Source organism: Pseudochaenichthys georgianus, chromosome 14 (assembly GCF_902827115.2).
Source record: "Pseudochaenichthys georgianus chromosome 14, fPseGeo1.2, whole genome shotgun sequence".
NCBI lineage: Eukaryota > Metazoa > Chordata > Actinopteri > Perciformes > Channichthyidae > Pseudochaenichthys > Pseudochaenichthys georgianus.
In genome coordinates, this window is record NC_047516.1 from 17108639 (window position 1) to 17126067 (window position 17429).

Below are 17429 nucleotides of genomic sequence, written 5' to 3' on the forward strand. Positions count from 1 at the left end.
AATGTCAAAAAACATTTTCTCTTCCGAGAGTTAAAACAGATGGAAACTAACAGGGTTTACAGGATAGGTGTTATCTTGTGAAAAAGTTGAGGTAAAAAAGCTAAAAGCGTGTTTGGGAAATAAATAGATCTTATTTAATGAACGTTTTGTCTCTGATTTGCCTTATTTATAACTTTTGTCAAACATTGATAAAGAAAAACATCCTCCTCAGCTGTCACGTTTCATTACAAAGATCATCCTAGCATTCGGAGTTTCCCAGATGGTGATGTTTAAACTTCCATTTATTCTGGGAACTTTAAGGATTCCCTGTATTAGCTCTTAAGTACCAGGATGTGTATTTGTATTTGCCAAGTGCTGTTCCCAAGGTCAAGATTGAAATGTAAAGTAAACATGCATGGGAAGTCCTGCTCAGAAAAAATGAAAATGTGAACAGTATTTGGACCCCTGGGAAAGCTCATCTGCTCATGTGATGATCAAAAGCTCCAGAATGAAACTTGTGGTGAGGTTGTTCTTGTCAGCTACCGTTTTATAAGTTCAAAAAAGGAACTTTAAGTCTCAATTTAGGTGTTTGTGTTTGGCTTGGAAGAAACACGCATCTTTTCTGTTCATCTGACTTCTTCTTCTCTGTCCTCCCAGGGTGCTCGGGGGGGTTTGTAGGAAGTGGGCCGATCACTGAGTCTGGATAAGAAACATCCAAGAGATGCAGACAAGAATGAGCAATGAGAAGGACAGAGATCAAGAACTTTTGAAACGAAGCAGAAAGCTGAAAAGAGAAATAATATATTAAATGAAAAATAAATGATAGATGGGAAGGGTGAGAAAAAATTTAATTATGTGTCGTGTGTGTGTGTGTGTGTGTGTGTGTGTGTGTGTTGTGTGTGTGTGTGTGTGTGTGTGTGTGTGTGTGTGTTGTGTGTGTGTGTGTGTGTGTGTTGTGTGTGTGTGTGGTGTGTGTGTGTGTGTGTGTGTGTGTGTGTGTGGTGTGGTGTGTGTGTGGTGTGTGTGGTGTGTGTGTGTGTGTGTGTGTGTGTGTGTGTGTGTGTGTGTGTGTGTGTGTGTGTGTGTGGACTAGCATTACTATACTTGTGGGGACCTAAATCTGTTTAACATAGTCACGTGTGGGGACTGGCTTCCCTTATGGGGACAAATTGGAGGTCCCCATGAGGGGGATCATTAATTTTAGGGTGAAGACTTGGTTAGGGTTAGGTTTAGGGTTAGGGTAAGGTTAAGGTTAAGGGTAAGGGTTAGGGTTAGGCATGTGTTGGTTATGGTTAAGGTTAGGATAAGTCTCCAGGAAATGAATGTAAGTCAATGTAATGTCCCAATGAAAAGATGTATAGATTGTGTGTGTGTGTGTTGTGTGTGTGGTGTGTGTGTGTGTGTGTGTGTGTGTTGTGTGTGTGTGTGTGTGTGTGTGTGTGTGTTGTGTGTGTGTGTGTGTGTGTGTGTGTGTGGTGTGTGTGTGTGTGTGTGTGTGTGTGTGTGTGTGTGTGTGTGTGTGTGTGTTCGAGTTCTATTGAAAGTGAAGTTCAGTCTGCTCAAACTCTGAACTCATGGCAACAACTTGAGGCTATAATGAGTGTTTGTGGTTATGTTTGTTTACGCTTCTTCCTTCTACTGCTCACTACACATTATAGAAAGAAAGTCGTTCCACCGTCTACTGCAGTGCTTGTCTACTGATTATAGCGTCAGCAGATATGATCTATGTGATTTACCCTCAATTTGATTAGCTTGAAGACTTCATCTAGAGCTTCTGTTTCCAGCATGGACACTTAATTACATCTCACACGCTGAAGCTGACCGTGCAGACACATCTGATCGATAAAGTTGATCAGTTAACCGTATGAGGAAAAGGTTTTGATGTATCCCAAACTAAATGTGTTGCATCATTAGAGCGAGACCTTCCGGCTCATGTTGTGTATTTTATGTAATAGGGACTTGTTTGGGGCAAAGTGTGCTGAAATAAATAGGCGAGAATGTTCTTGTTATATACGTTGTCTTTCTTGTTAAAGCTACAGCTAAATCTTGTATTTCTTGTAATTGACACTCTCCCTGTTCTTCCTCCATGATCTCTCGTCCCTCTCTCCGGGCTTCTGTCCAGTCTGCATGTCCCCTGCTGTTGTGTAAATAGGGTGAAAGTAAAAGGATGAGACAGCTCTGCTCCACATACAGCAGTCTGCAAGCTCAGCTTATTCTGAGTCAGCACTGCAGCATCAACAACAACGACCGCAAATACCTCCGCAACATGCTCAAGATGAAGGGAGGCAATGTGCAAGAAGATGTGCACTTGGGTTTGGTTGATGCTAATGTTTCACAATTATGAATGGCAAAAACATCTACTATGGATGTTAGTTCTTGACACTCAAAATATTAGTTTGACAAACTGCTATTACCAATTTACAGTTATGCTATTAGCGCTTTTTAAGACTTATTGTCCATAAGTTGAGAGTAACATTTCATTCTTGATCTTAGAAATTGTAGTAAACAGAAAAGGATTAAGTATCCTTTGAATTGAGATTGTTTCGTCAGAATTTCTCAATATTCAGGTGGCTTCATTACAAACTGTGGTATGCAGGTAAAAAGGGTCCAGATGTTCAAATGCAAACGATTCTTTTTGTTTTTAAACAGTTGAGCTCACAATATAAGTTACTCCATGAAATATCGTCATTTTCATTATGTTAAAACAACAATTAAGAGATCTGATAAACGGTCACTTCTCCGACAAATATATCTCAGTTTTTATCTGGACATCTGTACGTTTCCAACAACAAAGAAACAAAAGCCGGGTTTTTACGTGCATATCATCAAGTCATTGCTCACACGGGTGCCCAAAATAGAAAGCATGCTTCTGCAGTATACAACGTTACATGACGTCGGTCGGCCTGCAGTGGAGCCTGAAGTGTCAGAGTTATTAGTTGAGTGTGTGTAAGTGTGTGTTAGTGTGTGTAGGCTGAGAGAGCAGCAGGGGCCGTGGGATCAGACTGATGCTAAAGAGTGGGTTTATTTTCCCCCAACCATGACTGATAAAGTACAGCTGTCCAAACTGCCGTGGACACACACACGCACGCACACACACACACGCACACATACGCATAGACTTCTTCTCTGCTCCAAATGTAAAGCATACTTTGAAAATGTATTTAAATCTGGCAGCAATCCAGCCATTTATGAATACATTTTCTTTTTCTATCACTTTTTTTAAAGAAAACAGTCTTTTGTGAAAGAGAAGCCATTCATTGTTTTGGTTGATGATTGTATAACTTAAATATTGGGAAGGTGCCATTTTATACTTTTTATATTTTGTGTTCACCTAAATACAGAATTAAATGAGTCCTGGTTGTCATTATTTTGTGAGTAAGACATATTTTCACAGATAAAGTAAAGTAAATATCAGTCATGAAATTGAAATCTGAGTACACCACTTGTGTTTTTAAAACTTGAATCAACAGATGGGATGATGTCTTGTTTGTTTAGTAATCTACAGTTTATGATCTCAGGAATGAGAGAAGCCCCGGGGGAATCGTGCAGCATTTCCTGTGTAATTGTAAAACTGCTGCTGCATCATTTGGTAAAACCCGGCTTCTTTACATGTGTATGGATGTGGGGTTTTCCTATGACAGTGGGAGCACTCATGATAAACTGTGTTTTTATAATGTTTCACACATCTTTGACATAGTAGTGTGTGACGTACTCCTTAAGATCAGAGCCTAAGCTTTCATTTCCTGTGTTAATATACTAGCTACTGAATATTTGATTCCTGGGTTGTTCTTGGTGGATTTGAATCTTGCTTTTCTTGATGTTAGTCTTCCCTCTCTTTTTCTTCTTCTTCCCTTGTTAATATTTATTTAAAAAAACAGTTACTATCATCCATACACAAACCTTAAGTTGCTTTGCCTGAAGGGGATCCGTCTCACTCATCACCCAATTAAACAATCAAACTTATCTTTGGTTGATATCCAAACAATAAGATACTTGTGCTGCGTGGGCTTTCATACGATCTTATGGCATAAACACTGAAATCACTTTCTGCTTGTTAAACCAAATTGAAATGTTCCCAGCGTAGCTACTGCTGCTGCTGAACGAGGACAGTGTGCATCATGGGAACTGAGTCGTTGCCATTGGCTGACGCAGAGTTTACATTCCCTAAAGCTTCCGAGTGTTCATGTGTACACTAAGTATTTGTATATTTTATTGCTTTTGTTTTGGTATTCACTGTGTATTCTTTTCTTTTTGTATAATTTCAGGCTGCTGGAAGGATGACCAATGGATGTGCAGGTATGATAAGTGTGTGTGTGTGTGTGTGTGTTGGGTTTCAGTGTGTGTGTGTGTGTGTGTGTGTGGGGATGGGGGGCGGATGCTTGTGTGCACCTAGTATCCATTCAGTAGGATTGTTTTCATTCCGCTTTGGGATAAACTTTGGGACTTCTGGGAACGTCTCCCACAGGATTTCCAGCCAGTGTGTCAAACCTCAACCTCCCAGAAGTAATGATACACTGTTTCTACTTTAACACACACACACACACACACACACACACACACACACACACACACACACACACACACACACACACACACACACACACACACACACACACACACACACACACACACACACACACACACACACACACACACACACACACACACACACACACACACACACACACACACACACACACACACACACACACACACACACACAAAGCCCTGCCTGTACACATACACAACACATGCATATTCAGGTGCATAAACAAAGATGATGCGGTCAAGCTCATACAAAAACACAAAGACTTTGAGCTCTATCGTTTAGTGGAATTTGTCTCGTGATAACACTCGGAAGCTTTCAGCAGAACAACATTATTCAACATGTTATATATATATATTATTATCTTAAGAGTTTGTCTTTGTTCTCGTTGGGAGTGCATTTGACACAGACAGTGATACGAGAGTCTGAGGAGATGATTAATGAGTCCAACTCTGACCCCTGAGCATATCTCTTATCCTCAGTGTCCCGTTTGATTGACATGCACAGGCGTCATGGCGACTGTAATTAACAACAACCCCGGGAGATGTCTCGCACTCGCCGCACTGTGGCTCTGTTTATTTTGTGTGTTTTCTCTTAATGCGTGTGTGTGTGTGTGTGAGCAATCACATCGTGTTCTCGTGTGTGTGTGTGTGTGTGTGTGTGTGTGTGTGTGTGTGTGTGTGTGTGTGTGTGTGTGTGTGTGTGGGGTGTCTCCAATGACCATCAGCGAGGGTCACATTTCTGTCAATGATAATCCTTGGAGGAGAGGTGCACTGTGGGTAATGAGGCCCCAGAGGCTGCAGGAGGTCAGAGGTGATGCCGACGGTGGCATACGATGCTGAGGTGGAGAGTGTGTGTGCTGGAGAGACAGAAACATTTCACACAAACACGGCAGCGCTGAGCGAGGAGTGTAGATTAGTGCATTGTTTGGGTGTTCGTGCTTCACGTTTGTTTTCTCACGTGAGTGTTTATTGTCCTCTGATGTGAGGAAACACTTTGGTTCTTTGACAGAAATCCTGTCCAATCAATCACGTGTTCTTCGGCCTGTGTGGGCCGAGTCCCTGCGGCAAAGGGACAGGATATGATATGCTCATATCTCTGCTCACAGAGCTGACATTTAATCTGCCCTCTGCCAGATAAACAGGGAATTCCTCCAACACAGTATAACCAGAACGTATGTCCCATTATCAGGCTGGACATTTTCTTTAATCCTCTTTAGCGTATATCTTTTGATGTCATTTTTGAGTGTGACTTGTCTGTGGGTGTGTGTATGAGTGAACGCATGCCAGGATGGTATGTGGTTTAGATCCCCCCCCTGCCCTCGAGCCACCCGGGGAAACTTTTAATCCCTGTAAAGATGAAAGGATTTATTTTTAATACATTTTTTGAGGAATTAATATGCAATAACAGAGGAGTATTTTTGTATACATGCTTAAGAGCTTTACTTGGCCTCCAGTTCGTTTGCATTTCACTGATCTCTTAATCTTTGAGGTCACCTCCACAGTGCAGACTGTTCCCTCAGGTCCACTACACGTGCACACAACTGGATTCTTCAGCAGTCAAACATTATTGTGGACTTAAAATGAATGACTTGATTACCTCCCCATCTCAAAAGTAACATGTCCTAAAAGGAGCAAATCAATTATGTGTTTATTACTGGAATCAGGTTTCATACACACACAACGTTTAGGAATTTGGTCACGCAAATGTTGGTTTCGACTTGGAACTAACTCAAGACTGCCAGCATTTTACTTAAGCAAAACAATTACTTCGCCCAGCATTTGATCAATAACATAACTTCTTATAATCTTTCACTCCCCACTCTTCTAAAAAAAAGTTTAATCACAGAATATTTCATTTTCATTTTTTTTATGATTAGGATATCTGCAACTCTGTGTGAATAAACTTCCTCATAGCACTGTTATTTACCCTATATTAATTATTTACATTAGCGTAATAAAAACGTTGCTATACGTCAATATTGGGAGTTTGGGTCCAGCACATGAATGTAGTTTCCTTCTAGCTGTTCATTCTAGCTCTACATGTTTTCAGACTAGATGCTTACACCTGGATGATTACCACCACTCTGGTACCAATTCCATCAAACACATTTTAGAAGACTATTTGAGAAGCAGTGATCAGGAGCCAAACACACACTGACACACATTCTCGACACACATTCTCAATGCAGTCCAGAATCATATAAAAAAAACATGTAATCCATCAGAAGTACTTTACTGGAAAGCGCTCGGGGAGGCTTTGAATATCTCGACCTATATACAGTATCTTGTGAATCTGTTTGGGGTGTCCCTTGCATGTCTGTGAATATGTTTTAAAAATCTCTGACTGGAGGAATTCAGCTGCTTTATAGCTGGATTCTTAACCTCGAGGTAGTGTCATGCTGATATTGAATTAAAATGGTTTTAGCTTTTAGTAAAATCGCATTTCTTGTAAAAGTGCTCGGAGGCTTCAGTCAGTGTATGATTGTTGGGGGTGTGTGAGACTGTCATTAGGTGTTAGGCACATCTCCCACAGAAAAGCAGTTGGCTCAGCAATTAACTTGCAATAAACCTTTAAAACTTAATAACGGTGGCTTGCTGTGTGTGTGTGTGTGTGTGTGTGTGTGTGTGTGTGTGTGTGTGTGTGTGTGTGTGTGTGTGTGTGTGTGTGTGTGTGTGTGTGTGTGTGTGTGTGTGCGCGCGTGCGTGCGTGCGCATGTTCAGACCCACCAGAGTGCATACATTAAAGCTTAGTGATGCAAGGAGGTCCCTTATTAAGTGAGCCTGTGTGTGTGTGTGTGTGTGTGTGTGTGTGTGTGTGTGTGTGTGTGTGTGTGTGTGTGTGTGTGTGTGTGTGTGTGTGTGTGTGTGTGTGTGTGTGTGTGTGTGTGTGTGTGTGTGTGTGTGTGTGTGTGTGTGTGTGTGTGTGTGTGTGTGGTTAATATTGCAGCAATGTGCAGCAGTGCTTTAACAAGTCTGGAAGTGGATTTGGCCGGCGTCCCAGTCTCTCCCTCTGTTCCTTCCCTTCCTTTTTCCATTTCCCTCTGTCTTTCCGCCCTCTGCTGTCTTTTCTGATCTTCCAAAGTGTAACTTGACCCCCACAATGACATTGTGTTTGTTGTCCAGGTCTGTTTTCCATCTGGATTTGTTCCACTGTAACTGTTTGCTTTGCGCATTATAGTATTGCTGTTGACCTAAACCTCCAATGCCCTTTTTCTTCATGTGTAAAGAACATGCATGCAACACTACTTGAGCATGCATTGAAACCCAATCAAACATTCACTGTAGTTCTATGTTTTACACAATCCTGAGACCCCTATCTAACTTTGACCCGCTCCCTAGACCTAATTACTCCAAAGTCCCAAACCATAAATCAATCAATCAATCAATCAATCAATCAATGTTTATTTATATAGCCCAATATGTCTCAGTGGACTTCACAGTTTATACAGAATATCAGTATGACAATACGACACCCTCTGTCCTTAGACACTCTGTCCTTAGACCCTCTGTCCTTAGACCCTCACATCGTACAAGGAAAAACTTCCAGAGAAAACCCAGTTTAAAGGGAAAATGGGAGAAACCTCAGGGAGAGCAACAGAGGAGGGATCCCTCTCCCAGGACGGACAGACGTGCAATAGATGCCGTGTGTAAATTGAAAAGATAATACATTTGCAACATAGGTAGTCCAAATGTTTGGAAATGCATGTGTGTATAATGGGAAGATGAATCCACGAGGATATCCATCCAGGACTCATGATCCAGGACCACAGCCACGACTCAAGATCCAGGGCTCGCGATCCAGGACACAGGACCGCAGGATCATCCATGACTCCGGATCCCAGCGTATATAGACACCAAAAAGAAAGACATTTGGGGAAGCTGGGTTAATCGGAACATGAGAGTACACAGGTATAGACAGAGAGAAGGAAGAATGTCCTTTTTATCAACCCATTTGCCCAAAGACGATTTTTTATGATAACAAAGGAATAACAGAATATTTATTGTAATTGGACAAATGGATATACTTTGGACAAGTATATAAAAGTACACCTTTGAAGTTTTTATATCACATGACAAATGAACACTTTCTCTAAACTGTCAAAGTGCCGATTTTTCAAAAGAATAGAAAACAATGTTTTCCTCCATAAGAATATTTTTCTAAACTGCATGTGTGCAGATCTTGAATATTCAACTTGTTTTAGTTCAATGACACTGAAAGCTTGATTGTGCTTATTAAAGTTTCTGATACAGCCATTTCAAAAGAAAAATTAAAACTCAATTTCAAATCAAATCAAGTTTTATTTATATAGCACATTTATAAACGATTTTTGGTCGAGCCAAAGTGCTGTACATATAATAAAAATAGCCTACAGTAGAGACACTTTACAGCAAATAGAACAACACAGATTGTTCAGAATATCAGTATGAGAAAAACGACACCCTCTGTCCTTAGACCCTCTGTCCTTAGACCCTCACATCGTACAAGGAAAAACTTCCAGAGAAAACCCACAGTTTAAAGGGAAAAAATGGGAGAAACCTCAGGGAGAGAAAGAGAGGAGGGATCCCTCTCCCAGGACGGACAGACGTGCAATAGAAGCTGTGTGTAAATCGAAGAGATAATACATTTTACAGCATATAGACCGAATGTTAGGAAATGCACATGTCTGTAATAAGAAGATGAATCCACGAGGATGTCAGCTACAATCCTGTGGAAGCCATCAGGGAAGCAGCATGACGAGACCCAAGGCAGGACCGCACAGACAGGTTCAGCCACGACCCGAAGTCCACGACTTAATCCAGAACTCAGGATAGAGGATCCAAGACACAGGACTACAGCAAGAGGATCAGCCTCGACTCCGGATCCCGGCGTAGATATAGACACAAAACAAGAAAACATTTGGCTGGGTTAATCGGAACAAGAGAATACACAGACACAGACAGACGGAAGAACAAGCACTCCCTTAGAATAAGTTGAGGGCAAAGGGTAGCAAGTAAGAGAGTAAGAAACATAGGTGGAGAGGCACACTCAGGGAACAAGGTCCCCACTGGAGCCTTAGTTGGAAATTGATGAGAGATAGGGAGGTACGCTGTGTCTACGAATTGTAACCCTCCCCGGCCTGTCTCAGCCACTCTGCAAACCGTTTCCCTCTAATAAAACCTCGAGAGGTTAGAGAGGGAAAAGTTCTTGGGTAAAAGTTATTCTTGATAAGAGAAGCCTAAAAGGCCAGAGAGAAAAAGTGAGTTTTAAGTGTTAATTTAAAACCTCCAGGGTCTGGGCCGACCTCACATGGAGAGGCAAAGTATTCCAGAGCTATAGGGCCAGCCGCTGCGAAAGCTCGATGCCCTCGGGTTTTAAGCCTGGTCTTGGGCACCATCAACAGCAGCTGATCAGCCGACCTTAAGGCTCTGCCTGGGGTGTAGCGATGGAGGAGTTCGGCTACATAGGCCGGCCAGCCCATTTAGGGCTTTGAAAACAAATAAAAGGATTTTAAAATCTATTCTGAACCGAACTGGAAGCCAGTGCAATGAGGCCAGAATTGGGGTGATATGGTCACGCTTTTTATGGCCAGTGAGAAGACGTGCAGCTGCGTTCTGAACTAGCTGCAGGCGTCTAATTGAGGCCTGGTCCATACCCACATACAGAGCGTTGCAGTAATCCAGTCTCGAGGTAACAAAGGCGTTAATAACCCTTTCTAGGTCTTTAAAAGATCAAAACGACTTGGTCTTAGCCAATAGGCGTATTTTGAAAAATATTTGCATTCAAACGGGTTAACTGCTTTAGTACATTTAATCAGATGTGTGCTACGACAGGGAGAGAACACTACCAACACAAATGGAGTTATCCGATAAATTAAAATCACACACACACACACACACACACACACACACACACACACACACACACACACACACACACACACACACACACACACACACACACACACACACACGCTGTAAACACCAACACATTATCGCCTTATAAATCTCCTTGAGCAACCAGCAGATACCGAGCAATGTTAGCATTATTAGGACATAGGTTTGTGTGCCTTTTCGCTCTGGTTTGGTCTCCAACAACTAAATGTAGATATCGGGCTGCTTAATGCTCCTCTATGTTCACAGAGTAACCGCCTGTGTGGTGGGCAGCATTACGTTGTTTTTTAGAGCTTTGTCCCTGATTACAGCTGCCTGCTGCGACTGGAAATACACAGTCACCATAACTCAGATGCAGGCCATAAAACCAAAACAACAAGCCGAAAGATTGTAAAACTCTGTATTTGTGTGTATGTGCTGGTCTGTTTACACATATTTGTGTATTGAATGTACACACTTGTATGTTCCTGTGTGGTCCTGCAACCCTACACTAGCCCAGGAAAAAGGCTTGAGGAAGGATGTTGGTCCTTGAGGATTTTCCTTCTAAAATGCTTATTTTAACAGCTTAAACCCTCACTATATGTGTATGGCTCCTGAGTGCCTGTTAGAACGATACACTCAGCAACAAGGCCTCCTATCAGCATGTGATCTGCACTCCCATGACCCGTGAAGTTTCCTCCATGTCCATTGTTTCCCCTCCCGGTCCTGCCCCGGGTCCTGCTCCGGGTCCTGCTCCTCCCATACCACAGTCTGTACCCCGTAGCCCTCGCACTCGGCTTTCAAAACCCCCATGTCTGTCTCCACATAAGACGTCTCCCCCTCCCCATTCAGTGCCATACCTCAGGCTGAGGCTGCTTCCTATCTACCAGCCCCAACTTCCCTTGTTTGCCATCTGTATCATCTCTCCTCCTTGGTCCCTACATTGAGACCTTTGCTTTGTGTCCCCCGGCCTCAGGCAGGCCACAGTGATAGCCATCTCCTGCTAGGATCCAATAGGAGGTGGGTGAAGTCAACAGACTTATCATTGCCGTTCGTAGAGGGGAAGTTGTTTGTGTTGTTACTGGAGAGAAAGTACGAGGATATACACAATGAATTAGCTCGTGACCCACTTCCCTCATGGCTCGTTTTCAAAAGGAAGTGACCAGAGCGACATTCTTCGATTGACAGAGACATGCTGATACTGTTCATTCAAGCCCATGTTAACCGATGCGGATAATGTTGCTGCTTTAATTCTGAACCTTTTATGCTGACACATAATAAGCAAGCAGATCCTAAAATAATAATTTCCAAAATGAATTATTCTTTCATTACACTGTAATTAAATTAAACGAAACCTTCTGATCACACTTTAAAAACCGAGACAATCTCAATTGTCTCCATTCAGATTTCCTTCATCCACTGGAAAATCAAATGGCTTGGAAGCTTTTAACAAGAATGAATGAACTTGTATCTTAATTTGAGATCTCAAGCGCTATCATCGTTTGACTCGCCCTCTTCATTTCCTCTCTTGCTGAGACTTCACTGGCTTTTTCTTTTGCAACGAAACCCCTTTAATCACATTGTCACTCCGATGAATCAAAGTCACCGGTCAAGTTAACAGTTTGACCTCTGAATAATATTTTTTTATTGTTTTTTGTGCAATCAAGATTCTTTTTGTGTTTTGCTTTTATTTAACTCTCCATAGAGGTTTTTAATTATATAGTAGCAGCTTTATTTTCTACTTAGCTACATGTTTGCTAAATGTACAGTTTTCAGCTCATGTTGTGTTGCTGAAGGTATCAAACTAAATACACTCACGAGTAAAAACACAAACGGCATTTGGTTTTAGATCCTGCAGCATGTTGAAAGTGAGCAACACATGGAATTATGTGTTTCATTGTAGCATGATTGATTGTGTGTGTGTGTGTGTGTGTGTGTGTGTGTGTGTGTGTGTGTGTGTGTGTGTGTGTGTGTGTGTGTGTGTGTGTGTGTGTGTGTGTGTGTGTGTGTGTGTGTGTGTGTGTGTGTGTGTGTGTGTGTGTGTGTGTGTGTGTGTGTGTGTGTGTGTGTGTGTGTGTGTGTGTATGCTCTCAGGGATCACTGAGATAGTATGAGCTAGGAATGTTAGGGTCAAGGTCACACGGTTCGATCTGTTTAAAGGTTTCATGTAATCTTTTCCACTTTAATCAGGCTGGTGGTTCTCACCGGTAAGGATGAGGAGAGCTTCTGACGAATACAAACGATCATCCGTTTGGATTTTCTATTTGTTTAATGTTGATGCTGCACACCAACACATTTAAGGTCATGTAGAGAATGTATCTGTTGATTATGCGTGTGTGTTTCAGTGTGTTTCAGCTTTGCCTGAATGACTGAGTGTTGCTGAAAATAGACGGCAGAGACCACAGAGACAGTGACAAGGATGGAGAGGAAAGAAATTAGGTGGAGGGAGGAGGAGGAGGAGGAGGAGGAGGAGGAGGAGGAGGAGGAGGAAGGGGAGGAAGGGGAGGAAGGGGAGGAAGGGTGCAGGGTATAGCTGAGCAGACTTGCACATTTAAGAAAGCTAGGATAGGGCAGTTGGTTGGACAAGACGATTTTGTCTTTGATCATGTGATCCGTTAAATCATTGATCAGCCTGAACTCACTAACCCAGATTCCGCATGCCTTTACAGCTACTGACTTTTTATTGTAATACTAGAACATTGCCGGAGAGTCTTGGAAATGATTCCCTAGAAACTAGAAGTTGCATATTCAGATCAGACAAATAAAAAAACAAAACGGCTACATTTTTCTTCAATTAATCCATTCAGGTTTACTTTGTTATTGTTATTGGGAAAATACTTTGTTTAGTGGGTAGGATTTAGATTATTTCAAGTAGCTCTTGATAGGGCTGCTCGATTATGGCAACATTTATAATCTCGATTATTTGGGTCAATAATTGTAATTGCTATTATTAAATGCGATTATTCATTGACTTTGAAAACATCCATTTATTGGAGAATTTTTTTTGAACAGTATGTTTTTAACAGTTGATTACCCTGAACTTTAATATAATTCAACTGAAAAACCAATTAAAAAAAAAAAAAATTATTTCAAAAAACAAAACTAATAATAAAAAAATAATCGTTTTTTTCGATGACGTTGTTTTCGTAATCGTTGCAAGCCGTAATCGCGATTAAAATACAATTAATTGAGCAGCCCTAGCTCTTGATCTGCTGATAATTTCTCTTGTATCAACATCAGAAGTCCATCTTAGCTTTTTATAAGTCTAAGGTGATGTGGTTGTTAAGGACAGAGGGTGTTGTATTGTCATACTGATATTCTGTACAAACTGTGAAGTCCACTGAGACACATGTAACATTTGTGATATTGGGCTATATAAATAAACATTGATTGATTGATTGATTGATTGATTGATTGATTGATTAAATCAGGAAATCTCCATATTAGAGCTTTTTTGCATGAAAATATTAGTCTTTTATTATAATTGTTTGAAATCCTTTTTACTTCTTCGACCTTCTTCTTCGATCATCGTTGAGTCTCTAGTTAGAGTGGCAGTATTTTGAAGTAGTATTTGTGAAATCACATCCAGCCTTTGGAGACCAATATTACAAGAGAGGGCCTTGAGCGTCTTTAAGAGCATCACATGCAGCACTTCTGACTCATCATGCTGCTTATTTTACACAATGTCCTCCTCCTCCTCCTCCTCCTCCTCCTCCTCCTCCTCCTCCTCCTTCTCCTCCTCCTCCTCCTCCTCCTCCTCCTCCTCCTCCTCCTCCTCCTCCTCCTCGCTGTCCATTTCTGTAACCGCTGCAGGATCTGATTGCTCTCCCGGTGGAGACGCCCATGCACTGTTGTGTATTTGTTCTGAAGTCAGATCCCGGGTCTGTCCGGAGAACATGTCCATTGTGCCGCTCTGATTGGCTGTCCATGCCCTGGAATGTGTTAGGTTTGTGTTTTGATTGGCTGCTGCTGTGAGACAGTTGTTCCTGTGGTGTTTTCTCTCCCTGCCCGGGGTAGAGGTTGACTTCAAGGAGCAGCTTACCATCCACATATCATATTTTTCAACATCACAGCGGAGAAATTCTAAACTGACCCTGGATCAAAGTAGCGGGAATGTTTGTGGTTTTCCCACAAAAGTGTTTAATTTCTGACCGGTGGCCTCTCTTTCGCTCTGCCTCTGTCTCCTGACCTCTACCCACACTCCACTCTCTTTCTACTCCTACAAGTGAGTAACTGGGGCTTGATCCTTCATCCTTTCCCTAAAGAAAACAAATGAAAAAGCAGTATGAATGTTTCAACTTTATCCAATCCAATATGCTTACGGATCCCCATCTTCTTGAGAAGGTGTAACCAGTGTTTGTGGTAAAGGTCAGAGATAGCTGTGTGGGAGATCCATACAATTTGTATTTGTTCTCTCACTGATTAAGGTGATAACATATTGTTATTTGAAAAGAGCACTCTAGCAAGGGACGTATGTCATAAAATGAGAGGACTCGCAAGAAACAGATGGTTCAAAATGGTACAAACTGAAGCAGCATATAAGATTTTGGATAAACGTCGCAATAATAGTGTACAAAATAGTGTAGAGACCAGTCATTCTTCTGTAGTGTGTATACCCAAAAAACACAAGCAATTATTTCCTTGTCAAATAATCGACCAATTATTTTTTAGATAAAATGTCAGAAAAAAGTCCATAGCATTTTCTCAAGGTTATGTCTTACTGTATATATTGTAAGTCCAAGACCTAAATATATTCTGCTTAGTGATCTAAAACTGAAAAAAACAACTGAATCTCCTTCTTTTAGAGGCTGAAAGTTGCCATTTCTGAATTTAAAACAGATTTATTATGATTATTATCTTTTCCTGTCGATCGGCTTACAAGTTCACTAATTGATCAGAAGACCAATTTTTTCAGCACTTGATAGAACAACATTCTTTAAGTAAATGTTTTCGTAAAAACACAAATGTCAGTTGGAATCCCCTCTGATTGTTTAATGATTAGTCAGTTGTGCCTGTAGTTGGCTGTGAGGATTTGTTTTCCTTAATCCTGCAGCGCGCACATGAAAGCATGTTCAAAGGCAACACGTCACACGTTAATGTGTGTATAAGTGTGCGTATATCCAAACTAAACACATATGCATCCACATACTCATTAGCTAATGCATGCTTTGTATTTGTGTGTGTTATTTACATACATTTGTTATTAATGTCTGCATGTACAGTAACGCAGTCTGTTTACGTCTCTTTAAGTGCTGGTCGCCATGCCGTCACTCTGTCTGGTACCTTCAGGGTTTATGTTACATTTTGGTGAATGTGTGTATCAGTTATGTCATGACATCGACCACACACATGCAGTTGTACAAACATCCCAAACAATGCACATACACACCATCAAACAGACTGTTTCCATTTCCACAAAGTATAGCGTTTCCTAAAAAAGTTGGCTCACAGACTGACCAGAAACTCAAGGTCCATGAGGTCTGTAATACGAACCTTCTTTTTGTCTGTTACATACAGTAGGTGGTTCTTCTAATGTTTCTGTTTTAAAAACACATACAGTAAATGTTTTATTCCACAAAGTCATGTTCACCTAGCATGAACTCGGCATCATCTTTTCTTTATCCTCATCATTTTAGGCGATGCCACACCCTCATCATGATTAGTACTCTTTCACTGAATGTTTAAGCTTGCACAACAGCATACCTATACCGTATCTTCTTTTGAGAGATCCTAAGCATTGGTCCTCATAAATCAATGCAATACATCTTGTCAGTCGGAATCCAAACCCTCACAAAAAGCTGATTCAACATTTTCAGACGCTTACATTGGTTATTATCCTCCAATCAATAGTTACACTAGAGAGCAACATATTTGAAGATGTCACCTTGGGCTTAAGGAGATCGTTTTTCTCCGTTTCCTTTCTATTTATATATCAAGCAATTAATCCACGAGGAAAAGAATTGATAGTTGCAGCTCAATATTTGACATTTAATTGTGTAATGTCTGAACAACAACTTTAAATCAAGGAGATGAACATTGTCATGACATTGGTGTGTATGTTAGCTACGCACATATGTAATGCTACTACTCTCCTAATATAAAAAAAAGTATTGGTTATGAAAAAAGGGGCAATAATTGCCTTTATATTTAGCATCAATAGCCAGTAATTGTAAATATATCCCTCTCCTCACCAACTTGTTTTGCAATGTGATTACTTTGCCATACTTCCCGGACTTCTCCCTTTCATTTTCACCATTTGAATATAATTAGTTGTGATGGAAGCATACCGGGTGACTTAGACATTTGTCTCATGAATCTTATTAAACTGTTGTCTGATCAGACTTTAAAGAGAAAAGGAAATTTCATCAGAAGTTTTATTCCATGAATCATTTAGCATGTTTTCTCGTTTCTCTGGTCCCATACGGGATGTTCTATATATGTTGACGGTCCTGTCAATCAACGCTGCTTTAGTCTCTCCTCGGCTCCTCACCTCATTCCTTCTCTATTCAGCTACTCCATGTTCATCTTTCTTCTCCTCTGAAAGACTTTCCCTCTCATCACTACTGACTGCAGTGCCCGCCATGAATCTCTGCGGTGTTACTCAGGAATATAAATCACTGAACCTCTCCACAGCTAATAGTCATCGGACACCAGTCCATGGCTTGGGCAAGGCAGGGAAAGTAGGGCCATGAACTCCAGCTTTGGTTGCATTCCCCTCAAACATGACGAACAACCAATCTAACTGCAGGGTCTAGGCTTTATTGTCCATCCATACCAGTAAAGTGGCATTCTGTGTCCAGATGAGTGCAGGATTGTGCTGACTGCTCTGGATGTCAAGCGTGTTTCGACAGGCAGAATTGTTGAATCAGGTCTCTGCTCATGGATCCATGCTGACCTGGAACTCAACACCGCAAACGGGACATCCGACGGTGTCAGGCGGACAGCAGCTGAGGAGCATCTTGCCTGGCCTCATCACTCTGTCTGGCATTCCTGGGATAACACTGGAGTAAGTCAGGGCCCAGAATGAATCTCTGGACCTGTCAGAGAGCTGA

At 41.4% G+C, this 17429-nt stretch overlaps 1 protein-coding gene across 1 annotated transcript in view; it reads left to right on the plus strand.

The window, feature by feature from the left end:
• The first annotated feature begins 4232 nt into the window (after nt 1–4232).
• Nucleotides 4233–17429, plus strand: part of stard13a (StAR related lipid transfer domain containing 13a) — a 37631-nt gene continuing 24434 nt past the window's right edge. Inside the window, exon 1 of the mRNA XM_034099050.2 lies at nt 4233–4275. Coding sequence (XP_033954941.1) covers nt 4257–4275 — 19 coding nt within the window. The 5' untranslated portion in view covers nt 4233–4256. The remainder of the gene's footprint in view (nt 4276–17429) is intronic.